At 37.5% G+C, this 27,603-nt stretch overlaps 2 protein-coding genes across 8 annotated transcripts in view; both read right to left on the bottom strand.

The window, feature by feature from the left end:
* The window catches only part of LOC103722186 (protein MICRORCHIDIA 2-like), a 41,104-nt gene extending 36,228 nt beyond the window's left edge, over positions 1 to 4,876 (bottom strand). The window contains 3 exon segments of the mRNA XM_008812654.4: positions 619 to 653; positions 4,401 to 4,490; positions 4,588 to 4,876. Coding sequence (XP_008810876.2) covers positions 619 to 653; positions 4,401 to 4,490; positions 4,588 to 4,807 — 345 coding nt within the window. The 5' untranslated portion in view covers positions 4,808 to 4,876.
* Positions 4,877 to 11,069: 6,193 nt separating this feature from the next.
* LOC103722185 (ATP phosphoribosyltransferase, chloroplastic-like) lies at positions 11,070 to 26,990 on the bottom strand. Of its 7 annotated transcripts, XM_026810434.2 has the most exons (13): positions 26,710 to 26,786; positions 26,539 to 26,598; positions 26,391 to 26,428; positions 23,266 to 23,379; positions 20,317 to 20,382; positions 20,095 to 20,202; positions 19,923 to 20,006; positions 18,045 to 18,146; positions 17,768 to 17,881; positions 17,588 to 17,668; positions 12,322 to 12,441; positions 11,787 to 11,969; positions 11,070 to 11,420 (listed from the first exon to the last, which is right to left on the bottom strand). In XM_026810434.2, exons 3-12 carry the CDS (start codon positions 26,415 to 26,417, stop codon positions 11,874 to 11,876), a joined length of 912 nt encoding a protein of 303 aa, XP_026666235.1. In that variant the 5' UTR covers positions 26,418 to 26,428; positions 26,539 to 26,598; positions 26,710 to 26,786; the 3' UTR covers positions 11,070 to 11,420; positions 11,787 to 11,873. The 7 variants fall into 7 exon arrangements, with proteins under 7 accessions (XP_026666235.1, XP_008810868.1, XP_008810869.1 ...); XM_008812646.3 differs by lacking the exon at positions 26,391 to 26,428 and having other exon boundaries at positions 26,710 to 26,985; XM_026810432.2 differs by lacking the exons at positions 11,070 to 11,420; positions 26,391 to 26,428 and adding an exon at positions 17,199 to 17,389 and having other exon boundaries at positions 11,806 to 11,969; positions 26,710 to 26,990.
* Positions 26,991 to 27,603: the final 613 nt, after the last annotated feature.

The raw sequence follows: 27,603 nt of genomic DNA on the forward strand, positions 1-27,603 counted from the left end.
CATATTAGGTCTGAAAAGGTAGCAATTATTAGCTTGAAGCATTTGTAATTTGCAAGTCAACTACTGCAGCTACCATAAACCAGACTTGGATTGATGCAGCAATACTGATACTTCAATTAAATTATACTAGATCTTGACATGTAGCAAGCACACAAGAGATAGCATCAACAACTTTGATCTCCCAATCTAATTAATTCTTTTTAAATCTGCATAACTCTCACTTCTGAAAGTTTGTATTTTTCTTATATCTCTCTCAGAGAAAGAAATACACTTAAGATGAGTACATATGTGTAAATGAGATTGGGTGGTTATAGCGGTATGAGTAAGATTTTTTTTTTTTTTTTTTGGCGCGGGCGGGGGGGGGGGGGGGGGAGATGGGGGGGTGATTGGGATTTCTTACCCAAAAAACAAAGAGAAATAAAAATAATAGACCGAGCAACACTTGTTTGCTGGAGCCCACATAGTCTAAAGATTCTCTTTACTCTTTCAGTTTGGTGCTGAAAGGGGTGTGCATGCTATTCGAAATAAGAAAGCTGGAGGCCTCAAGTCCAACAGGCTTTGCATGCTAGACTCCAAGGCCTTCTCATTGTATATAGTAGTCAAGAGTGTGCTGAATACCTCATCAACGGCATTGTCAAGAAGTTCAGCTATAGCTGCATAAAACATGAATAACAGTGATAATCAACATTCAACATCACAAAGCAACTATGAAATGATATTTCTTAAATTGCAGCATTGAATTAGATGATAAGATCATTTCGTAGTAAGCAACAAACTCTAACAATTAAAAGAAGTGCTAGCTATCAATTTTTCAGTTAATAGAACAAGAACTTCAAAGTCAATAAAAAATGGATCAAGCATACAGCAATTAATTCTAAAAACAAATAAGTCTAACAGATAAAAAAGGCATGATTATATTAACAGGGTGGTGAGCTTAAAAGAATTCCATGGATGCTGGATAACACAAAAATGCTAAGTATATGTGCAAAGCATGAACAGGGTCCCAAGGATGTAAGTGTGACTACTTAAACAGCATAAACTGATGAAGCACGGCAGCCTTACAAATAATATCTTGTCACGAGCTTTTTTTTTGCTTTCCCACAATCTTCTTTTACTTTTTCCCCTCTTTTACAAGTAAACTGACAAAGAGCAACAAAAGTATGCCATGTTCAAACCCTTCAGGGGAATAAGCAACCAACCGAATAAGATAATTTCTAGGTGTTGGAATTGCATTTTGTTATACAATTTTTTAATCATATCAATGTCAGATAAACAAAATAAAGAAGTCAATATCGAACATCCTAAGAATAGATAAAAGATGCTTACACATTTACTGTAAATTCATATAATTACTGTACCCACTAAGCAATCTTTTTAAAGTGAAAAACTCGTAAAACAAACAGATTAGATCAAGCATAAAATTATGGGATTATCAATATGATGAAATCAAGCCTACAACAATCAGGCGTCCATCAGTATCGCTTAATTTAGTGTCTTCCTACACTAATGCTCATCAACAATAAGCACCCTGTCCTAATATCTGTGAGAATCATTCAAAAGTTATGGTTTGATCATATCATTTTGGTCAGAACATATAAAAAAAGGAGCTAGCATAAAAAAACAGTTCTTTTTTTGAACACCGTATTAGTTAAGTTCGTAACCCCTTCAGAATTGGCCTTTACAGTAAAAATCTAGTAGGCAAAAGATTTCTTCGCATGGATGGTATTCACAGTTGCAGCTTCAAAAGGCTGCAATACATAACCATTGACATGTTTAGAGCTTAGATCTTTCCTACAAACATCTAAAAAATAATGCAATTCAAGCTTGAATTCGGGGAATAATATATAATCTATTTTAAGTGACGTAAAGGAATTACTTTTGAGATATCCATCTGAAATTTCTTTTTTTCCACCATGTCTATCGGTCAATAAAAGCTACATGATTTCTTTAAGATTATTTTTCTACTTTCTTTAGATTTTATTAAAAAGAATAATCAGATAAACTGATAAACACATAAACGTGAAGCTTCCATATTGCATAGGACATGTATGTATATGAAATTGACCATAGACCCCAAATGCAGGAAAAGAAACTTAGAGATGGCATAAAAGTATAGAAATGGAATTTTTTTATTTCAGCAAAGTTCACATTAAAACTTTTCGAGGTTAAAGGCCCTATCATAATGCACGTACAAGATGCTGTTGAGTACAGTATTGCATGAAAGACAGGATATTCTAAAATTTCTAAGTAAAAAGACCACATCAATTGCCAGCTTGAAAATCTTCATGAGTTAACTTGTTAGTAAACTTTCTCTAAACTCTAGAGGACTTCAGGTCTGATATATGTGAAGACAGATTTAAATCTATACAAGATGCTGTTGAGTACATTATTGCATGAAAGACAGGATATTCTAAAATTTCTAAGTAAAAAGACCACATCAATTGCCAGCTTGAAAATCATTATGAGTTAACTTGTTAGCAAACTTTCTCTAAACTCTAGAGGACTTCAGGTCTGATATATGTGAAGACAGATGTATCCTCTAGTGCAAATTGTAGATGCCAGACTAAGACACACTGAGTCCTCGCTTCATCTCATAACTCACAGGTGCAATAAATCATACAAAATTGCAGCTTACTTGCGTTCAAAAAAATATATATATTTGATTATACTAAACTTCCAGGAACCAATAACTATGCATCTGAGTGATGAAGTTCATCTATCATGTTCATCAATCCATATCTTTGATTATATAGTATCATCAATTTGCACAATAGTTGCGAAAAAGACAAAGACGAATATAGATCACATTCCTCAGTATTCCAAAGAGTTTAAAGTTATGATGCAGAAAACCTTTTGCACAGATGACACTGGAATAAAGCCTAATCAATGGTATATGTTTACACTGCAGAATATGTTTATCCAAAGAAAAGTAAAATAAGAACTTAAGATTTTAGAATTGGACTTTAGATAGTTGATGCCCCAAACTGTGCAAAAGCTGTTGCAAGACCATCTCTACGATAAAAGCAAGCAGCATGCCACCATAATATTAGTAAATATGAACCCACAACCAGTACCATAAATTACCACAGACAAAAGATTCTAAACCCTCCCACTAAATATAACAAGATTAATAAGTTGGTAAATGAAACAGTCTCAAGTCATTCGAATGGTTATTGTATCTATTGCTTAAATGGATGGTGTGGAACAACATTTACTGTTGTAAACAGTAATTGCTCATGGTCCAACTTAGCACAGCGAATGGAAGAGGAAGCATAGTTCTGTAGCAATTCCTGCTATCAAAATCTACAGCTAAGTTGCCCATGACAAACACAAGTATAGTCGATTTTACAGTCATACAAGTCTCTACTATGTGCTCAAATTCCATATCTAAATTAAACAAAGGAACTCATATTAGCACAGTTCAAGAGTTGGCATGGGAAAAGAGGCTATCATGCTCTTCAGCTTTGCAGTATCACAAATCTAGAAGCAAAATTCAAATCTAATCTCCCTTATACCAAAGATGATGACCTTAACATTACATGTCCCATGCCAAATAACGTGTTCGATCAATCCACTTAGCCATGTCAGCCGAAGTTCGAAACAAGATCTGGTAGATGAGATGCCACATCCATTATATATAGTGATCAAAATCTTAAAAAAAAGAAGGAAATAGCTCATATGCATTATACATGATTAGAAAGCAAGTTACAACCCAGGTACAACTTTTCAAGGCTTAATACTATCTGTAACCTTTCCTAGATTCACCATATACCATTCATAAGGATGATTAGGTTATTTTATTTATTTGATCTAGAAATATTTTAGCTTTCTGGAAATAAATGGTAAATCCAGGTTGAATGCAATCCATCATCATATATCATGACAAGTGGAATAAAATATTGTGATTTATGGCGGGTCGCAACCACCTATTGTCGGCTTACTACACCAAAGGATCAATTGCAACCTATCCAAACCTAGTACACAGTAACGACAACACCTAACGGATCTGCTCAGGTAGCAAGCACAGAAATCCAGCACAAAGCTCCTACCTAAGGCAATCACAACTGTTTTATCGCTCCACTGACCAAAGACAATCTGTCCGACATCTTATTTTCTCAACACCCACACTCGGCTACATATTGCATTTTCATGCCCATGCTCCTAACTGATACTGCAATGACCATCAAACAAACACGCCTGTAATCGTTAATCTGATTCAAAGTTTTAAAGAATGCATCAAACAAACAAAAAAAGGCGTTGCACACTACTCATTACAAATTACAAGAAGATAACAATGCTGCAAAATAAAGAACACCAGCAAATCAAGAACTTTCCTCCTTGCTACTAATTCTTCATGAAAACAAGGAAAAACAAAAGAAAGAGTAAAAAAGAAGAGCAACCTCCAAAAGCCCATTTATGCGACGTGGCGTTGGTGTGCAGGAACTTTGGATGCACGCGTGCACGGTCGAAATCGGATAATTCCTCCAAACCTGTACAAGAAGAAACCAAAAAAGAACACAAGAATCGTTGCAAGAAAAAGGGAGGCAGCTGCTGCTTTCTTTCTATAGGAGGGAAAAGATCAAGAACCATGACAGGTTTGAGCGGGTCCAGAAGGGACTTCGTAGGACCCTGCTTTCCAGAAGCGGCGGCACTCGAGGGCGCGGTAATCCTGCTGTTCTTCCACCGCCGTGAGGGCCGACGGCGGTTCGGCTCCCCGGGACGATCCCCCGCCACGCTCCTCCGCTTCAAGAACCACCACCTCGTTGTCGTCGTCGGCAGCAGGACCGCTGGCGCGCATCGACGCCATGGGCAGGGAGACAGCACGGAATCGACGAAGGCCTCGATAGCCGGATCCGCAAGGCAATGGCGAGGGCGAGGGCGAATCGAGGGGTAGGTTTAGAGGTGCAAATGGATCGGGTCGGGTCGGATCCGGAGTGATCCGGATCCGATCCGATCCGATTTTTTGTCCGGATCTTAATTTTGGATTCAGATCCGATCCGACTGAAGATCGGATCGGATCGCGTCAGATTCGAGTCGGATCCGGATCGAATCCGGGTCCAAATCGAATTGGGTTTGGTCCGAATCGGAACTACTTTTTTTTGCGCTTTTGGGAAGAATTTGGACAAATCTAATTTGGTAATATCATAATTATAAGGTGCTGGGCGACCCATGACTTGAAAGAGTTGCAATTGACCTCCAGTCAGAACGGATGGCCCGTGACGTGCTAACTAAGTCGGTCTACAAGCCAAATTTCATACCACACTATTTTTTATCTATATGACTAATTGGACGGAACTTGGTGTCTCCCAGCTCCCCTCTCAGGAGGGCAAAAAAAATCCCAGACCTTCTTCCAAAATCCAATTCCATCGCAGAAACTGGCACATGACCCATATTCAGTTCAGCGTCCCCTCACTTTCTCCCTTCAAAAGTTACAGGAAACAAAAACCAAAAAATAGAAGGAAAAAAAAAAACCAGCAACCGAGACACCAAAGGTGTCAACAGTATAATAGATCGAGAGAGAATCCTGACGGGCCGAGGTTCCATTGGATTCTATGAACCTATGCATGTTGCTATCCTTCCTACTCCCTTGAGAGCTGTTCCTCTCTCTCTCTTCGGGTCCATTCGCATCCATTCGGTACACCCAGATCTGACCCAGAAAATGATTCGGATCCGACCCGGACCCACGAATCCTCAAATTCGGGTCGGGTCAGGTCTATGCGGATCGGATCGGGTCGGGTCACAGGTCAACTCGACCCATTTGCAGCCTTAGGTAGGTTTTCTTAGGGTTCGAGGGGTCTTGGGTGGAGGCGCTTGGGCGTGCTTGGGAACGGACGGAACGGGAGAGAGCGGTGGGAATTGCGTTGGCTAGAATTAATTAATACAGCCTAACGGAAACGGACTTGGAGCCCAAGTGAGAAAGAAATCATCTATTCTTCCTGCGGTTGGAGCGGCCAGTGATGGCTCGACAATCTCGAGTAATTGATTTGAAGTCTAATTTTTAATTTATACCCCGTCCGTTGAAGGAACCAGCCAATTGATTTTTTATTTTTTATTTTATTTTATTTTTTTTACACATTGGTGGCTCACACCCCACGAGTTTGAAGACGGCTAACAAAATCAGAAAACAAAATGCTACGCAAAGGCATAGGCACAACTCCGTAATCTATTCAGAAAAAATCTTACAAGTGATGAGTCGCGAAGGAAGCAACCAAATCTACAGCACTATTCGCCTTCCGATATACGTGTGTGGCCTAGTAAGAGTCAACCTCCCCTACTCTGCGAATATCGTGAAGCAGCAACCGATCCTCAACTAAGCACCCCTGTCTTCAGATCCACTCAATTACCATAGTCGAGTCCCCCTTAAGGAGGATGCGACCCGCATCTAGTACCTGCCTCGCATACGAGACACCCTCTTAGGCCGTCCGAAGCTCAGCGGTCATAACCGACGAGTTAAAAATCCGATTTTTGGGAAACAAAAATGTGCATCAATTTTGGATGTGTTTTAGAAAATTTATCTGAAATATTCTATGCATGCTACAGAAATTGAATCAGTAATAACAAGCCCTTGATATTTAACTATGTAACAAAAATTAACTAAAATTTCAAGAGACACGCTTCACTTTAAAATCAAGTGCAGAGACATGTATAATATGCCATTACTGTTTTTTTTTCTTTTTTTTGTCTACATTATAGAAGAAAATTTTGTATATTAAAAGATGTGAAATCGTAGGATGTGTAAATAGAACTAATACTATCCATATATGTGCGCAAGCATGTAACTAACTGGATAATATGAGGTTTCTGGTTTGACAGACCTCAAGTTTGGCTTAAAGTTTAGACTTGTTTGGTTTGCAAAAGAAAAAAATACTAAAATATTTTTTTTGGAAAAGCTAATGTTTAGATATATAATGCTTGAAAAAGTAATTTTTATATATTTAATTAACTATAGGGAAGCAACACATTTTTGAGTGACTTATATTTAGTTGAGTATCTATTTTTCTAAAAAAATTATGAAAAATACTTGTTATGCCTTTAACAAAGAAAAGAATTTTACCTCATTCTATCTAAAAGCTTAAAAATATTATTGGAAAAAAATTTACTCAAATTTCTAGCTGGTGAAAATTAAACTTTTCTATATTACATATAGATTTATTTTTTTAATAAAATATGGATATCTTATTTTTACAAAAAATCTATTTTTCCATTGCTCTTTTTTAAAATTTACAACAAAATATGAGATATTTTTTTATTTTTTTATTGACAAGACTTTTCTCCTAATCTTCCAGTGGACAATTCCGGGTGCAACTAACTTAGGATCCATACAAAATCCGTTCATCATTGAGTTTACTTCTGGATCCAGATAGAATTATTTCATGAATACAGCATGAAATCAAGAACTTATGACAAAATAAACAAATGAAGGCTTGATAATAAAAGATAAAATGGATAAGGTAGTTTCTATCTGGATCAATTTTTGTCTCTAACTAAGGTCAATATACATATCTTTACCTGCCAAAGAAAGGATTGAGTTATGGATAAACAACTTATTTGGAATGTAGATACACATCGATTAAGAATTCAAGCAATAGATGGACAAGAGAGATAAAATACCTGGATTGGAGAAAGGATATCCATGGTTTCGTTTTATTTTAAATTAGAGGTTTGGACGAGAGATAGTAGAGATTTTTTTAACTAGAATCCAATTTAAGAGACCCAGATATATGAGAGTATAACTATAGAAATAGAAAAAAAAAATGTACATCTAATCATATTTTTTTCAAATATTCGTGATAAATAGATAAAGGGTTTCTTAATCATCGACAAACCGAATCAAAAATGGCACAATCTTCTCATTTAATAATATAGATATTATATCTTATAAATTTTAAAAAAATAAAAAACAAATGATAATGGCTATAACTAAATTTACCTTCCGTATGGTGACTATTTGATTTAGTGGTTCATAAAGTTTAACGATGATCTGATTTATTTTTGCATTTATTTTCATAGTATCAATATCTGATTTGTACATTTATCTATTTAAAACAAATACTAATACTAATTTCAATATTGAGTTAACATCTTACCTGTAGATATCAAAAAAAATTGGATGAGGATATGGATATACTCATATCCGATCCACATATGATTCATTTCTAGCCCTACTTGATAGCTCCAATGCATCTTCAAGAATCTCACCAAAACTTGAACAAGAGCATAGTTGCATGTTGGATATTTTGAAACAATTCAAAATAGATTTAATGACGCAAAATTTAGAAAAAATCTAAAAAAATCATCAAAATTTTGCAATGAGCTTGGATAATAAAGAATTAGATATTAAAAAATAAAGTTTCTTAAATATTGATAACTTTATTTACACTAAAATAAGTATAAAGAAGCGGAAGTAAAAACTAATAGAAAAAAATTACTATCAGGAACAATATATGATATCATCAATCCAATAACACAAAAGTTTCTTAAATTAGTCAAGAGTAGTTCTTAAATAATTCATAAAATTTGTTTTTAATTCGAGAAAAGCTAACTAGGTTTGGATCAATTTAGTTTGCGGAGAATAATTCAGAAAATGATTCGAAGAGGAGGAAAATTGAGAATAATTTAAAAAATTTTCTGATAATTCAAAAAGAAGCTTTTTTTTTTTTTTGTGGGTGTGCTTGGGATGGGGGGGGGGGGGGGGGTGTTGGGGGCAACGAATCCATACAAAAAAGATGAATTTTTTCTCCTCATTGATATTAGGACCAAGTCCATGATAACAAAAATAATAGAGTGCACCATTCTAAATCAATGAAACAACAGAAACTTTTTGCTACTTATAATGTGATGGGGTTAGAATGCAAACACTCCGGGCGAAAAAAAAAAAAGAAAAAAAAAGAAATGCTTAGATAACAACTTAAAAGAGGATTAACAATTTTTGAGTACGTAACCCTCACACAGCTTCAGAGAGCCTATTTTACTCAGCCACTTGTAACAAGAGAAAAAGCTTGCAGTATAGTGGTAAGGTCCGGACTCACTAGGCCGCCCGAAGACCCATCCTGAACCAGAAACAAGGCAATATCCTGATAGAACACGACGGAGGGTCCTCCTCTACCACGAACTCCATCAAAGGCTAGGATAGCCTAGCCTCCGCTCCTATTTAAAACTCTCGAGCCTCTAATTCTTCCTCACCAAAAGATATTCGCAGCTGCCACCATTTTCTTCTATTTTCTCTACTTGGTTGCCGACGGCTTGGATTCACTACAGCCGTCGAAAGTCGCAGCCAGGCTTTGCTAGAATCCTAGATAAGGGCCTTAATCTCTTTCCCCCTTTTGTTTCATTGTTCACAAGCCTCGACGCCGACCTAAGTTTTCATCCGATAAATCTAAAGAAAAAGGGGCCTATTTATCCCCCGCTTTCTGAGCCAAAAAGGCCCTTTATTTTTTTCTTTTCTAGATTCCTTCACTATCGGCGCTTGTCGCCAGATATAGAGACTTGTCCCCTATGCCGCTCTGGACAGTCACAGGAGCCCCACTGCCGAGGATCATGAAGGAAGAGAGAAAGGGCCGAGACACGTCATTCAGTCGTTTCTTCTCGTTTTCCATTATTGGCCGCCCTATCGCTGTCACCCCTTATCGTTGATTTTTTGGTCGTTGATCACCTTTTTTTTTCTTCTCTTTTTCCTCTTTATTTTTCTTTATTATTTCTCTCTCTTCTCTCTCTTTCTCTGTCTAAGCACATCCAAAGATCCTAATTTAAAGCGATATCTCCCTTTTGCTTGGATCCAAGTTGACATAGTATGGAGGCCTTGAATCACCCTCGATACTCGACTGGCATGGTCGCTCGTTATCTCGACTCTTGCCGGATACATCTGAAATTTGGTCGCCATTGATCTTCATTAGGTCACCTAAACCATAACTTATTTTGATTAGTTTAGTTCATTCTGTTCATACCGACTCGGGCAGTCGGATACCGCTATCTAGCCGACCTTGTCCTCTCTCAACCCTAGTTCTGGTATGAACCCATACACCATGCAGTGCCCCCAAACATGGATTATTTTGCTCACTTTAACCCATTCTTAGTTCTCTTTGGTTTTGAAGTTGTTGATAATGAATTTTAATGGCTTTGAATAGGTGAAGCTAACCTGTCTAAATAAAGTGAAATTTTGAAGCGAAATAAATGTAAGTAAACTAACATTTCAAAGTGTATTTGTATAATTAGTTATTGAATTTGATGATGATCTTTTTTTTATATTTGATTAAATGCATCAAGCATACTATTATTATTGTCATAATTGTTATGTATTTTAATACTCTTATAAGATAAATTTTGAAAATTTGATCAGATAAATTATAAAATTTATTGTATATATATATATTCTTAGCACGACTATAATCTGACCCTACAAATAGGGATTAAAATAGTAGTATCTATTATCCAGTATTTTGTGCACCTTGTATCTACTACCTGACGCATGCTATTGGATCCTGATGTTCAATCAATTATCAGTTTATTATATATATATATAATTTAAGATTTGATTTATTGCCAATCACTATGATACTATTTAATTAGTTATATATTTAGCATTTCTATACCACACTTTGATATATCATGTTATGTATTAAGCTAGTGTAGCTTATTATTCTTTCTTTTTCTATTTTCAAATTCTGAATCATGAGTACTCAAAACTTAAAAAAATGCACTAAATCTTCTGAAGATATCAATAATTATTTAAATTTCTAGCATAATTTAGTTTAAATTGATTTAATTTAGTTTGGATACTTTACTTGATTTGAACAATAATAATTATTAGAATATTTTGACTTATGTTAATTTGGGATAATTAATTATGAGAATAATTTGATTAGATATTGATTAACTTGATTTTTGAGGATCAAAAAATTATTATCATTGCTATGAGATTATTATGATATGATCAGATACAGGACGTCTGTTACTGACTCGGGGCATGACAATAGCAAATAGGCTTCACCTACATTTTCAGGTTAGGAAACCTACTATTCTCCCAGAAGACCACCAGAAATCAAAAACATAATTCACACCACTACATTAGGTAACATGAGTGAAACTATGTTTTCTTAAAACAATTAAGAGCAGACCATACCAGTCAAACACCAACCAAAATTACAGCAAAATTATTCAATGCAACAACAAATGACAGCAATATTGACATGATACAGCAAATTAAAAAAAAAACTGCATAAATAAGATAGAAATACATTCATGTTATGCAATATAACACAAGGCACCAAAACTGACTGCTAATAAACTAGTGGACAATGCCCTTGCATAACAATCACATTTTCACTTGAGGTTCTTGTCAAACAGTGATGGCTCTGAAAGCAGTCTCACTCTATCAAAAATCTATCAGCTCCAACGAGCTTGTAAGCCGCAAACAGTATTACCTACACATCAACAAATGATTTTCCTTTGAATACAAGCATTATAGAAAATGAAGGGAGATATCAAGAAAACAAGAAACTCCACTTGAGGAACAAACAATAAGTACTGAGTTTCACTAAGGCTTCCAACACCAGCACAGCAACCAATCTATATTAATTCTCCAAGATACTTCTAAACCATGAAAAAAAAATAATGATAAAACAACAGCAGCATAGATATGGAAGCACAACAACAGCATAGATATGGAAGCAAGAGACTAATAATGCTGCTAGTTACAAATTAGTTCCTGCAGTGTTTATTAGCTTTAAATGGAATTACCTTTACAGCTATAATTTCTAACCAAAATGTTTACTTCGTCAAAAACTCACCTAGCTTAATTTCTGATCAGAACTCTGACTACCATTAATGCTACAAAAACAGCCAACGAACATCGACAACTACCGGTGCTTAAAGGGTCATAATCCAAGTTGTGAAAGAAGTTTACGCCATCTGGGAGTCTCTTCCTCAAAAATGTAGGTCAAGTCAGAGACCAAGACTCCACTGCCACCAATCTGCAAATGGGAAAAGGGCAAAAGATAAATGTTCAGGAACTTCCAACACTTTGTAGGATAAGAGTACAAATTTCATCCTTAAATTGTATCCACATGCACTCTACCTAGACTGCAAAAGAATCTTCGTACTTCAATAAATTAGGTTAGGGCGGCCCAAGGCTATGTAGTTACAATCTAGTCAATGATGCAACAGGAAACTAAAAAAAAGCGTGGTCCTCAGCTTTGACATATGGAAGCACTAATCATTTCATAAAGGGGTTCAATAGAAGAACTTTTTGCATGCAAAATTTGTTTAAGAAAAAAATCCACATAGAAAGTGAATCAGATTTATAGATAAGAGAAGATATCTCACAGATCTCAGTTGCTGAACAGACTTATAAAGTGACTTTTGGGGCACACATACGACAATTGCATAGTAGTCCGCTACAACCTTGCCGTCCCGTTTACAATACACAGGACTTAGAGTAGGCCCCTGTGCAAAAGAACCAAAAAAAAATGTCAAGGCCCCTGTGCAAAAGAACCAAAAAAAATGTCAAGGCCCCTGTGCAAAAGAACAAAAAAAAAATGTCAGAAGAACATGGAAATTACTAAAGAGCTAACCAGTTCTCAGACTATTTAAGGCTCCATAAGATCCCCAAAATCTGTAATTTTACTGAATAAATTGATATGCAACTAAACTAGGATAAACGCCATAACCTTTTAGGCTGATTTTTTCTAGATATAAGGAAAAAGATCATCAGCTCACTTGAAAATTATTAAATTGCGAACAATAAAAAAATTATAATAAGACAGTTAAGGTTAAAATATAAGCCTAGAGAAAACAACATACAATATCACGTACAGCTTTAGTTTAAAAAAAATGGTATCCTATGGAGTAATCAAACTTTCAAAAGATTTTTAGACCACTGACTTGCCATCTACTTTTCCCCTCATTTTCCTGAGGCAACTGATGCACGAAGTTCTCAAATTGATTATAGAATTAAAGTAGCAGAATTAAACAAATAAAGTTAATTCCAGCAGAAACTTCCAGATTTGTCTGTAAGTTTCAAGCCAAAATTCCAATTAATACTCAGCTAAATTTCATTGAACTAACAAAGGGCAGGGCTGCAAATGGATTGGGTCCTCTCATGAACAGACCAAAACTCTGACCCAACAAGATCCGATATGAAATCATTGGTCAGGTTAGGTCCAAAGGGCAACCCATTCATACAATGTTATTAGAACTGGATTGAACAACACTTTGGCCAAGGAACCACGTCACTAGGTCACCAGTTCAACTGCCAGATCAACCAGATGGAGTATGTTAAAAATTAAAATAACTCTAATATAATGAAAATAATAATAGACCATATGCAGGGAAATTATGTAAATTTAGGCAGTATCTATGGAACTAAAGAAAAATCTAATACCGCATAGGTATATGAAGTTGAGCTTCCTAGCACCATCTTCAGAACCAATCTCGTAACTTAAATTGGCAGTAGAACTATACATTAGCATATCCATGAGAACACAGAAAACATGAGCATGACGCACTTAAGGTTTCAAAAACATACAGACAAATTCAAAAATCCCTCAATCTTCATAAAAGGCAACAAAAGTCCTTGATAGATGTTCCTAGATCACCCATTTTCATCAAATCGTCACCACATTCGCAGCAAAGTAACTCTAAAACCTAAATCATGCCCAGAAACCATCATTAAAAGTTGATGAATAAAGGTGGAAAGAATGTGGTAAGGCTAGAGGAAAAGCAGGAAGAGAATGCAATTGAAGGTGGAGGAAAGGAGCGGCTGAGGGTAGAGGCAAGGATGGGAATGGGGCTGCTGGGAAGGGAAGGGAGGGGGGGAGAGATGGGAGAGGCTACCATTGAAGGTGGATCATGGGGACAGGTTGCATCTGAGGTGCCACCAGCTTCCTTTTTTCTTTCCCCTTTTTCTTTTGGTGGTGGTTTGGGGAGGCGGGGGATGGACTTGAAGGAGCAAGAAGATGCAAAGGAGGTTTGGTCATTAGTCTTCAGAGCAGAAGAGCAAAAGGCTGATAAACAAAGCTAGAAAGAAAGCCAGAGAGGAAGACGAGGGGATTAGGGAGAATTGGGTTAGTTTTAGGGTTTTCCTTTATCTTTTTATGAACTTAATTTCACAAAATATCCTTATATTTAAAGCTTTGCTGGGTTTAAAGTTTAATGGCAAACAGGCCTACTGAATATGATTTTAAAAAACTGGTCAGTTCTTTTTAAGGACCGGTAAGAGTGCTAGTTCAGCTAAAAAACCCAATGGGTCGGGGTTGGTATTGCCAGGTTGATAGCAAATGCAGTCTTTCAAAGTAACCAGACCAACCAGCAGTTTGGTTCATTAGTTTTTCGATCCAACCGGCATGTCTGGTTTGATTTTGTTAACTGTGCACTTATATCCAAGTTTGGCATAGATTTTGGCCCAACCCAAACTTGAACAAGATATGGACCGGTGCTAGTTTGTGGTTTTACAAGAGGTTTCATCCTCCTATTGAAGGAATCAGGCATTTAGCAGGCTGCTGGCATTGATAACGGCAGCCATAGTTTGTTTTTTAAAATTTAGCTTTATGGATTTAATTGAGCTCATGATAAAGAATCATAAGCAGTTTGAATATGGATGAATGAAGAGGTTAGCAGCATTTTATGGATTCTAAGAAAGTTGAAGGTCTTTAACTTGTAAAACTGTGAATAGAGAGAAGGAAAAAAATTAACGAATGACACAAGAAATCTTAAAAACAAATATACAAATTACTTAGGAGTGTCACACTGCCACAAGCCTCAGCATTGTGCCTAAATTTGAAAGTGTTTCCTCATTAACAAGAAGAGATTTCATTAACTTCAGTCTTGTGGATTCCCCCTTTTATAAGCTTGTGGATCTGGTTGGGATAAAAAGGAGTCTTTGTACTCCTACAAATGAAATGAAAGTATGATTAATATCAAATAAGGCAATAGAATGCTCCAAAAATTTATCTAGTTTAGCTGCCCATGATTTCCTAGTTTGGTGTCCTATAAGGACTGTTAACATGAAAACAGAAAACTGATGTAAAGAGGCTACAAGGCCAAAAGAAGGAAGACCATGTCTACAGCTCTTCTCAAGCAAGACACAGAAAAAAAAAAAAGGATCAAATGACCACCTGCCTTTTTTTTGTTGAGTTAAACCCTTAAAATCAACTTAATATACTTAACTGGATTGCCTCTTGGCAAGCTCCGCTGAACCTGTATCCGAAGATGTACCGTCCAACGACCAGATCGGCACAGTATGGGTTTGTACCATGGTATGTTGAACCGGCCCGTACCGGTCGGTCCGGTAGCTTACCGGTACGATTCCGCTGTAGAAACAAATTCGCGCCGGAGCCGAAAAACAAAAAGAGAAATAGCGAGCGGGGGAGGGAGGGAGAAGCAGCCGCAGGGGGGGGGGGAGGGGGGGGAGGGGGGGCGGGGTGTAGGGGGCGGCGAAGGCCGCGGGGGCACGGCGGAGGTCAAGGTCGTGGCCACATCCCCTGTTTCGAACCTGCGGCCTCTGCTGCGCCCCCGCGGCCCTTTGCGGGGGTCCGCGCAGCCTCTCCTTCTCCCTCCCTCCCCTGCTCGCTGTTTCTTTTCTCCTTCTCCGGCTTCGGATCCGGCTGGGCTCTCCCGGTACGGGCTCGGTACCAAAACGGCACCGAACACGCTGAACCGGTCCGGTTGCCGACCGGTACGGCTTTCGGTACCGGTTCAGCATAGCTTGGTTTGTACCACGCCATTCCAAGGCTCATCAACACAGGGATGGCCAAAGAAGAAGTGGGAGACGAAGAAGGAGAGAGAGAGAAAGATAGAGAGAGTTGGAGAGGGAGGGAGAGGGAGCAAGGGAGGGAAAGAGGGAGAGGGAGCAAGAGAGAGGGGGAGAGAAGGAGAGGGCTTGAAAGCCCTCAACGTCGGGGGTAGAGGGCTCGAACGGGAGAAAGGGCTCGAAATCCTAACCCTAAACCCACATGCGAGAGAGGGAGAGCGTACCGGTGATGCCGATGAGGGTTGCGTGCTCAAGGGGAGGCGAGGCTGCGAAAAAATGCGAAGGGCGAGGGTCGCCAAATCTATGGGAGGAGAATCGAATAAATATGTCGAACCATGCCGGTAGCCCACCAGTTTGGTTTGGTACACTGCAAACCAGCTGATTTGGCACGGTTTGGCAGACCTTGCCTCTTGGTTTGCCTAATAGCACTCCTAGCCAAGTAAGAGTTACTAACACAGGAAACTAATAAATATTAGGGGAAATGGTTCCTCTGTCACTTCTTTCTTCGCCCTTTCTCATTTTCTTGTTTCTTCTTTCATATATCTTCAAGTTGTCCTTTACTTCACAATCAAGTTAGTATAACCTTCATCTATAAGGAACAAAGTTTGATTTATTTTCTACACTTGCTGCTACATTCTCTTTGCATGCCAGTACAGTATTTATATTGTAATAATTAAGTACTTACCCAAGTTTTCATAGTCTTATTTAATCATAGATCTAAAACTTCTTAATTTATTAATCTCAAAAAGATAGATAATTTAAAGTACAAACAATTTTGCCCTGTTTGCATTTCCATTACAACATAAATTAGGGTAGTCAATTATAATTACTAAGTCCAAAAAAGGGAACCATTTACCTTGAAAGATGTTAGCAGTCAGTTACAGAGTTAGGATTGTCATGGAATCCATGAAGAAACCAAACTGCTTTAGGAGACCATCTAGAATGTCTCTAGAACTCCCTCAACTCTAACTAAAAGTCTAAAATAAGGCATTACAACACTTTCTGACTGAAAGAAATCAGACTCCAAACAGCTCTAAATTCTAATATTCGCTGGCCACTAGATCCTCTCCTTTAGATATTTATTTGGTAGTCCAACTAAGACTCCAACAGCCAACAACCAACCAGATCAGCAGATTTCTTGTGACAGTTGGCTCCTTCTTTGACCCAGAAATAGAAGGAAGGCCTGCATTAAGCGGACAGTCGATTCAAAAGACATGACATGAATCCAATGCACCATTAAATCCATTCCTGAAAGAGTGAAGAAATTTCTAAAGGAGTCCTAATATGAATTTTATGGGAGTGGCTTGACTCAAAAGACCACACCCTTAACTATGTGCATTGGAAGGGTTTGACCTGAACCAATTTCACTGAAAACCCCACTAAAAAGATAAGATTTTTTTCTGCTCCAAATTTAACCTGGAGGCCTGAAGGTTACAAAATAAGACCTTCTCACCTTTGATGTCTTCTGCCTATAAGGTGGATGTCTTTCAATGCAATCTCTAATCACTTGGCGTTTTTTCGAGGAATATGCCTTGTCCGTCATTCAGAAACAGAGAACCGTATGTACCAACCAGGCTGCATAATCCAGCAGGGGAACTTAATATATATCTATCATGTATCATCCTGACATTAAATAACAAAGTGCTGCATACATATTAGTGACCAAAAAAAGATAAAACATGGTCAATCAAGTGGTGAATGTCTATCTGTATCAACAAGGAAAAGCTTACTATGACAGTGACCACCTAGCTAGAATGAACAGCAAAGATTTCATAGTAAAAAAGAAACAAATGTCCAACAAGTTATAAAAAACAATTCCTATATTCTATTATCAATCATTACCTGCAAGCCAGATAATGATGTCTGGCTAAGAATTCTCTCTGCCACTTCTTTTGCACTGTTTCCCCTCATGTTTGCAACGACCTTGCATGTTAAAACAGAATTAGGGACAAATTCTCAGAAAAAGAAACAACATTACAATGACCATTAGATGTAACAAACAATAACAAATTCTTTACATACCGTAACTTGCCCAGTTGCCCTCAGATGTGCCTCTAGTCTTTCAAGAATCTCATGGGTAATCTCCAATACACCCTCCCGAGTGTTTAAGGATCTCTTGCTAGCAACAAATACAGCCTGCACAACATCCAATCGCTCACATGATATATAAACCTTTCCCGCTTTAAAATTATTTTAAAATTCAAAAACTCATCTTTTCTCCTCTTAAGCCAGTGGTTTAGTAATATAGATCTTGTATAACAATGAAGACAGTTTAGCAGAGATATAAGCCAGAACTTACTTGGCTTGCTAAAACAACCCCGCCTTCAATTTCTTTCAGATCATTTTCACGCAAGGTCATTCCACTACTCACAAGATCAATAATAGCATCAGCTATGCCCATCTGAAACACCAAGAAACATCAGGAAATGTTACATTTCATCTATCATTCTGCAAGGGATATGTCATGCCAACATTCAACAAGATATACAGATTTTAACGTAAAAATAGAAGGCTCGGTTAAACCACTTCAACGACTACACCTAACAACATATATCTTGCACAAAGTCAACTTATTAATACAAACATTTTATGGAACCCTAGATTGGTGCATGTTTTGGCAGTGCAGTGTTAGGACACTTTATATAATATATACCAGTGGTGATTGACATGGAATAGGCAAGTATATGGTTCTCAAGACAGATTTAGAAAATGTCAGATTTGCAGGTTCGATTGCACAGAATCAAGGTTTTAAATACTTGGCCCACCACTCAGGCCCATGGGACACTCAACTGTACAACCAGTGTATAAAACCATGGGACAAAGACTGAGTCCAGGCTGGAATGGATAAGACGAGTACAAGTCTCGAGCAGGCAGCATTATTTGAAAGCTCAATTCCCTTAATGCCCTCAAAGTTATTCACTAATAACATAAATTCAAAATATAGCTGATAAGTTTTGTACGAAATGTAAGGAATACAAGTATAAACTTTATATTATATAGTGAGTAAGCTATCAGGTACAGATCAGGTTTAGTTTCAAGCAAGGTAGGGTCTATCCAAGAAAAGCTGAATCGAGCCGAACCGGCCGGTTCCGCCCAAACCGAGACGACCCAGTCGGATGTTCGATAATAGAAAACAGTTCGGGCCCCTAGGGGCCGGAACCTGATTGGCTCTAGCCGGAATTGGCCGGAACAGGCCAGAATCGGATGGAACCAGACGGTTCCATCCAGTTCGACTCAGTTCGAACCGGTATCGACTCGTACCGGACGCCGACCAATACCGATGCGTACCCGATGCCGACCGGTACGGGTCTCGGTACCGGTTCGGCGAACCTTGGGTCTATCAAAACAAAAATCCATATCCTAATATAATTCAATCAAGTCAGATTGGGTAAATTTTCAGTAGAACTAGACCTGAAAAATTACATGGATCTATCTTTGGAACCATGACCGATCCAAAGGCATATGGGTCTAGATCAAGTCCAAGTAATGTCCAAGTCAGGTACATGCCTACAGGTTTTAGTAACAACCTTAAAACCACCTAGCACCTTGCCAACCTTAGCTCTAGAAAGAGCATTTGATGTAAACATGGAAAATGGTGAATAAATGATTCTAAATTTTAAAGCACATTCATTTTATAAAAAGAATAATTACTATCTGATAAACAACTAAAAGTAAATTTCTAATTAACATTCAAACTCAGAAATATGAGTCAATTAAGCATCTCTATTAAGGTTCAAAACCAAGTAACTGATAGGCCGCTTTGAACAGTCTAGCATGTCATCTCTAGAAGCCAAAAGGCATCATATTGAAGCTATGCTGCCATCCTTTACAATATATCTAGTAACTATTTGAGTCCAAGGGGGCACGATTGAAGGAGATGCTATTTAGACAACAGACTGGTTCCACCAAATATAAATTAAAGGCCTAATAAAGCTGAGATTTTATTACAGATTAAAATGAGCAACCTGGTATTTACACTCAACAGAACTTTTAGAAATGTCACAAAAAGAAAAATAACAAGAACTAAAACAAAATAGCAAACGTTTTAGTACAAAGTGCAGAAAAAGAAGAGAATAGTATTGATAAGCTATAATATAATTATCTAGCTTTTCAAAGAAGAAAAACAAAATTTAGATAGTACTTAGAATAAGTTGCACGACTTCAAGAAAAGTCTCACCGCAGGGGCAGCCTCAAGCGCTCCATCAGCAGTTGAGAAACTGACATACTCTAGACCTTTCTCTTTCAAAAATTTCGGGCCCAGCTATGCAGAAAGAATCAAAATATAAGCATTAGTGTTTAAGAAAAAAAGAAAAGTTTTAAGTAAAAAGAAATGTGAGAAGTTAGCATACATATGAAAATCCAGTCACGATACGTAAAGGTCTTTCCGTTGTCCATTGAGGCATTTGTGCTAATTCATGCAGGGAATTTATATTTTCAAAAATTCCATACTTGGGAATCTGATTAGTCACAGACCGTTATTAGAATTGCAAAATAACGTTGAACATAGAGGGTTATAAGCCAAAAGTGCTCCTGTGAAAAGTATGCACTAGGCTGACAAGATATATACATACTGCAAGTGATAAACGACAGGCTCCATACTCAAGTGTGTCATGAACTACAATCAAATCCTCATTTCCCTGCCCAAAAGATATAAATATTGCTGTAACTCTGTAAGTATATGCTTCCACATAAACAAGTTGGTACCAACATAAACACATCACCAGTATCAAACTCATCAAGACAACGAACAGCAATATCAACACTAACAGACACCAAGATCTCAAAGCACAACATCAAACAGCCCATGAAAACTGCTAAAAAAAAAAAAGATGTGAAATACTTTCAAATGCGTGAAACCAGACTGCTACCCTATAAGAGTATATGGTAAAAACCTCCTACCATAATTTAATATGTTAAATCAATTTCATGGTCTTACTGCATTGTCTTACCCACATTCTGTTTAATGTGTGCAATTAAAGAGAATATAAAATGAGTTGTTTGTTTTCGGTCAAGCTGGACAGGGTTAGAAGATACATATCTAAAAGCCTGTGAGGAAGCTTATCCACCATAATGCAAGAGGTTTCAATCAAATTGCATTCAGAATCTTTATGGGAGGTAAACTTAGTAACTTTGTTGATCAAGTTAAACACTGACTATTTTGACTGTCATGGGACTCCTAGGAAAATAATCCTACCAATTTTGTTGCTCTAAAGAACAAGCTTCTTTGCTTTTCATGTTTCATAGTAGACTCAGCCTTTATGAAAAAGTTTGGCATCAATCACAGCTATGATGATCTGGAAAAGTAAAAGCAATTTTATCCAGACAGATTGACAGCAAAACAAGAAATATTTGAGGATTGTATTGTCAGGAGAAAATGTGGTCAAGGACAACTACAAAATAGAAGAACTGTGGATTATGGTGCTAGTTCATTCCAATGAGCAACCATGTATTGCAAGGCCAGTAATTCCAAATTGCCAGGCATTTAATGCTAAGAAAATTTGAAAAAATTGAAAATTTGATCGGATAACAACATCATACATAGATAGGATTAGCTCTTCTCCATGGACAACTTTGTGAAGATATAAACACTGATAATCACAAGACTAGAGAAACAAGATGACCAGCTTTCCCTTTTATGTTAAATATGGCTCAAATCATTAAGTTGGCAACCAAGTTAAAGGACTATTTGATTGAATGGAGAAAAGGCTGCTTTTTTTGAGGCATCTACATCAATGAAAACATCTACAGCCAAATTGACGAGAGGATAAGATGCAAACAGCTCAATTTGAAGCATTCAGATTGCACATATAGTGTGACTACTACAATTCTATGACCATTTATGCTTGCAATAAATAGAGGATAGGAGGGTTGAAAGGACAACAGAGGTCTGAACCATAGCTAGATAATAGTTATTGATGAATCTGATCTCTGTTATTCAAGAACCAATATGCATTGATACGCTCAAATCAGAGTGGACACCTGTGTGCATCTGCATAAACAAATATTGAATTTCAAGGACCGATTGAAGCACAGAAATCATACAACTGCACTAATTTTCTCCAGCTTGGCAGAACTAATCAGGTGTAAGATCACTCGCATAAATGGTATATTGAGTTGAGACCATTAAATGCATCACTGTTAGCATGTCAATTAGTTTCACAAGTCACTAATTCTAATCCAGTTAATAGTTAGAACAGAACTGACTTTAGTAGTTTATTTTCTGTATTTAAAGGATTTTATTGGTTGTTTCAGTCAAACAGGACCAGATTTGAATTTTGCAAAATTAAGCTGGACAGGAAAAAATCTACCATTTCCTAGATTGCTACATAAAGAGGCCGTTTAGCAATGATTTCAAGTAGACATATCACAGTAATCTCATTGGACATCCAAAACCAAGATAAACCAAACTTCGGTATATCTCAGTGAAAATGGATGCCATTAGTTTTTCTGAACGACTGAAATTATAGAATATTTCAGGAAATAAACAACCAGAAAGATACAGAAAGGCAAGCAAGTTGGGCAGCTTAAAAGGGAATAAGCTAAAGTAACATATAGACGCATATACATGGAGAATGCTTCTACATGCAAGTTTATGGACAGGAGTGCATGAGTTACACCAAATTCTAGATTGTTTTAGACTCAACCAATTTCCAAAGGATTTGCATATGAGTTTAGACAAAACAGACAATTTCTAAATGAACCTAATCACTTCAACTAAACCAGACAAAAAAAGGTTCAACAGACAATTAAACTCAAGCAATAGACATACACTTAACCTAACTACTTATGTGGATGACTCAAGCCAAGACCTAAAGCCGATTATGGTATGATATGGATCAAGTAGAAACAAAGTTCGCCGTCTCGGTACCGTATCGGTGCCACACTAGCATAGTGTCGGTATGGTATGATACAAGATTTTTTTAACATGCCGAGTGTCGGTACACTACCCGTACTGGCACCAAACCTGTACAGTACGGTAGGCTCGGTACCGTACGGTTCAGTACGGTATAGCATACCATGGATAGAAATTTGACCCACAGAACCCACTCCTACTGCTAGTTATAGCAAGCCACACCCTGCATAATATTCCGTTATTTCCTATAAAAGGTTCAAGGTTTTAGGTTGTTGTTTTTCTTCTTTTAAATCCCAGTTTATTTTTCTGAAGTTTCCTTGTTTCTTGACATTGTTATTAGTTGCTACATATTACAAAAACCTCGTGTTACTTTTTCAAAAGTATCCTCCTTATAATGTTCAGTCAGACGACCATTATGGTCATGGATGGATTTTTTATGCTTGATATTCAAATTCCTATGCAGTCTTCAAGGATTATGTTTTCTTCTTTCTCATTAACAAGTTTACAGTAATTGACATTGTCGATCCGGCAGCAACCTTGGCAGAAGTGCAAATTGCCATCATTGAGAAGTAATGAAGAATGCCAGAAAATGGTGGGCCAGTGGCTCAAAGACAAGTTGAAGATCCAGAAAACATATTTGGTATTACATGATATGCTAGATGCTTACCTGTCCATATTCGCTGACGGTGTCAAAACCCACAATACCAATGTCTAAATCCCCTGACTGTAATTTGCGTACAATATCTTTGGGACGCTGAAACCACACCTCCAAGTTTGATAGCTGCTATGAGCATTTATAAATGTTATACACTGTGCCAGATGAAGGAAAAAAAAGATCCTGAGATTGGGCAATAAATTTAACAGTGTACCTAGAAACATGAACATGTGCAAAGAATTGGTTGGCAGCAATATCCATAAAAAAATGGCCAACTGCTTCTAAGAAAATAAGATACGCTCATTGATGCATAGTACTAATGCTAGAAGGGGGGCTAAAATTGGTGTCGCTATGATCTCAAGCTTAGGGTCATGAGTCATGACTGATCACTGACACTGCTGCAATGGGAGTGCATCCATTGTTATACATATTTTTCGCAAGCAACAAAATGTGAGGGCTGATATAAGACAAAACCTAATCACGTGACAGACCAACACATGCCTCAATATCTTGAACTGCATATGACATGCACTGTTATTAGAGACAACAAAAGCCGAATCTTCTGCAATGTCAAAGGGCAATTGTGCCACATCAAATAAATAAAAAAAGGACCCTCAAACATGACAGCTTGAATAAATGGTCCTTGTGTATCCTAACTTCCTAAGTAAAACATGGAAGTAAAGCCGCATAAAATAAATACTGTTCAAAGTAAAGCCCGATAAAGCCAAATTATGGATTATGGAAGAGCTCCCTTCTTACTGCTTGATTGTTGGTCATCCGAAAGTCATCTTCTAGCTGCTTTAGCTTATTCAGGAGACAAACTAGCTGACACTTATAACAATATGGTATTCGAGAAGGAACCTAACAGAAGAATGAACCAGTAAAGGAACAAGGTTACATAATCTTACTTCCTCTACTTTCCTATCAAGATTCTGCAGGGCAAAATTCTAAGTAAATAGCATACAGCTGCAAGACATTGTTGGACCATCTTTTCCTCCAAAAAACCAAAAGGGAAGCCATTCTTTTCCTTGATTCTAAGGCCTTCTCTCCACTTGATCACACAATTAGTATTAAAGAATAATCTCAAAAATAAGGTTATAATAATATACATTCTTCTGCAGCTACTTTTGCCCCATTTATATTAGCTATTCGACAATACTTCTAGATGGATGTAAAAGTAGGTTGCCTTCATGGAGAACTGCATAATGACATGCACAATACAACTTTAAGGAAGACAATCATAATATGGATTACAAAAAGCTTCTTGACATGCTGTCAATAATATTTAATTTTTCATATTACAATTAATAAGATAAGATTTGAAGTTAACAAATCACTTTTTTCTACTTATATTAAGACTATTTAATCAGACTAATACTTGAATATATGCACCTGTTGGCCAATTTCAAGAATGATAAGAGACATGTTACCTCAGACTCACATCATCTTTGCTATCCAACTGAACTTAGATTTTCAAGACTTTAGTATGAATTACTTTGTCACCAAACACATTATTCTTTTGTCCACCCATACTCCCTCAAACCTCTTTTCCCGCGCATAACATATCTTTACTCAAGCCTCCAAGATCGACCCAGCATTAGATGGGTTGGGTTCAGATCCAAGTTCTTAATTGAATCCTAAAAGAGCAGATGCAAGGATGCCTTCTAATGGATCTAGCCAGACCAGCTAATTTGAGAAGCACTTCATCAAAGCAAAATTAAGATTTAGTCTAGAATAGTTCCAATTTCACAGGCCACATATGCCCTTAAACCAAGTATGAACTGTCCTTGGCCCCTTGGTCCAACTCAAAACTACCTTGAAACCCAAACCATGTAATATTATATATATAGAATGTATGTACGCATATGCATATGTATATGTAATTATGTATATATAAAGTAATATCTTCAAAATAATAAATATAATTGAACATATTCAAAATAGAACCGCCTTCTTGCTGACCTTTCCTCCCAATTTATCTCCTCCTCCTTTCCCCTCCTCCATGCATATGCATATGTATATGTAATTATGTATATATAAAGGAATATCTTCAAAATAATAAATATAATTGAACATATGCAAAATAGAACCACCTTCTTGCTCACCTTTCCTCCCCATTCATCTCCTCCTCCTTTTCCCTCCTGTTTGCTCCCTTTCCCTGCCCCTTTCTCCTCATTCCATGTCCTCCCCTCTCCACCAACTCTCTCCTCTTGAACCACCGATACTATTGACCACAAGCACCACTCTCCCATTGCATGGCTGGTTATACTGCTGCCAAAACCTCCTTTGTCGGTTGCGATGTCCCACCCCCCAATCCTGTTCATTGAAATTACCAAGCCTTCAAGAATAGATACAAGCTAGGCTTAGGCCTAGGCTGAATCCTCCAGTTCAGGCTTAGGTCAAGTTTAGTCATGCCTTCAGAAATTCAGGCCAGTCCCAAGCCAGGAAAGGCCTTGACCTATTACCGACACTATCTAGGATATGCTTGACCACCTTCTGCCTGTCTAGTTTGTAGGCCTGTTACATAGTGTACAAACCTCCACAACTGAACAAACTCATACTTTAAGCTGACACTCCAAGATATCTAAATCTAAGACACTAACTACACCACTTCAGAAACTAAATTGCTTTCAGGATCATGTGTTGGATGATGCAACAAATTTCAAGAAAATATAAGGAAAATAGATATTCTAAAGTTATTGGTGGAAACCACCCAAGAACCTCCAGAATAAGATTAGGAGTATCGGGCAATTCAGAAGCACATTAAAAAACTAATGCAGATCCAACACATGATGAAGTTCTTTTTACTATTATTTCCATATTTTTGTTTTCATAGGTTTCTTGTAACTAAAAGGTTACCAAGAGCAATTTGACTCAGCGCAAAACAGGATTAGCCTAAAGTTACGGCAATAACAATGCTTCATTAGGGTTCTGACTTCTGAGAAAATCTTTGGATGGCAATTCTTTAGAAAAAAATGTGCGCAATATGTAAGAAACGATCATGATTGCCAAGGATGCTTCTTCAATCAAAAAATACAAGATCTAGCGGCTCAAGGTAGCCAGACTATCATATATCATAAGTTCAAACAAAAGCAGCATCAAAAAATATAAATATCCCATTAATTAGCAAACTCAACAATAAGCAAATTCCTTTGCCAAGCCATTTGAACACCTCCTGCAATCCGAATAAATGCCTCCATTATCGCATGTCTATGAGTTCGATGAACTTGAAAGTTATAACAAAATCAAGAAAAAGAAGATTTAATGTTCGAAATAGCGAACCACCTGTGGAATGTCTGCAACATACTGCCGCGGATTCACCTGCCTGACCGAAAGCTGGCAATTCTGGCAACATCATCGCCAAAGAGAAAAAAACGCGGTGAGGAAAACCGAGAGAGAGAGAGAGGGGGGGGAGGAGAGAGATCGGACAATGGAAGCGAAGGAGAAAAAGCAAACCTTGAGGAGACTTAGGGTTTCATCAGCCATTCGGCCCTTGCTGGGGAGGCCGAAGCGGACCACGGTGCGCTCCGGCTGGAGCGCCTCCGGGTCGCCGCCGGAGGAGGAGGCGGCGGCGCGGCACGCGTGCGAAGAGAGGAAGGGCCTGGAGAAGGGCCGAGAAGGGAAGGGAGAGGAAGGCCAGACTTGGAAGAAGACACCGAGCTCGAAGGAGGCCGCCATCTTCTCCTTTTACCCCCTCACTTTCTTGATTCCGACATCTTTTTCCCAGGAAACGTAAAAAGCCCTTGGAAAAAAAAGATGAGAAAAGATGAGACCTCGGTTCGCCACACATGCGTCTAGTGGCGGCGCTCGCTCGGTGGACCCCCATTAGGTATCAACGGCGAATATCTAAAAAACGTTCAAAATTATTCTCGTGTAACCTTCGACTCATTTGATTTGAAGTATTTTTTTAAAAAAAATATAATTTTTATAAAATAGAGTTTTTAAAAAATATCTGGCAAGTACTTTTGACATATTTGGTTGGATACGAAAAAGTGACAGATTTTCAGAATGCTTATATTTGGTTGACTATTCATTTTTTTGAAAAAGTTATGTGTAATTTCTATTATACTCTTAGTAAAAATTAGATCTTTAATGCATCTTTAATGCTGAAGAACTTTTTTAAGAAAAAATAAAAATAAAAAAAAGTAGTTTTTCCATTTTTCTCATGGAAAAAACTTTTCCATAAAAATATGGGAATCACATTTTTATGAGAATACAACTTTTTTGTCTCTCTTTTTTAAAAACTCCAACCAAACAAGAGGCATCTCATTATTTTTCCTCTTTCTTTTTCCACGAGCCAAATGAGCCATGGATTCTATGACACCCTCTAATAAATAAACTCAAAAGAAT

This window comes from Phoenix dactylifera, chromosome 2, assembly GCF_009389715.1.
Source record: "Phoenix dactylifera cultivar Barhee BC4 chromosome 2, palm_55x_up_171113_PBpolish2nd_filt_p, whole genome shotgun sequence".
NCBI classification, from domain to species: domain Eukaryota; kingdom Viridiplantae; phylum Streptophyta; class Magnoliopsida; order Arecales; family Arecaceae; genus Phoenix; species Phoenix dactylifera.

Bases quoted from the DNA above. Each gene is read 5' to 3' on its own strand.
- LOC103722185 (XM_008812646.3), bottom strand. From the start codon at position 26,931: ATGGCGGCCTCCTTCGAGCTCGGTGTCTTCTTCCAAGTCTGGCCTTCC. The intron at 23,380-26,538 runs GTGGTTCGCTAT...TGCTCATAGCAG, and splicing joins ATGTTGCAGACATTCCACAG to CTATCAAACTTGGAGGTGTG. The intron at 17,882-18,044 runs GTAAGTTCTGGC...GATGTTGTGCAG, and splicing joins GGGTTGTTTTAGCAAGCCAA to GCTGTATTTGTTGCTAGCAA.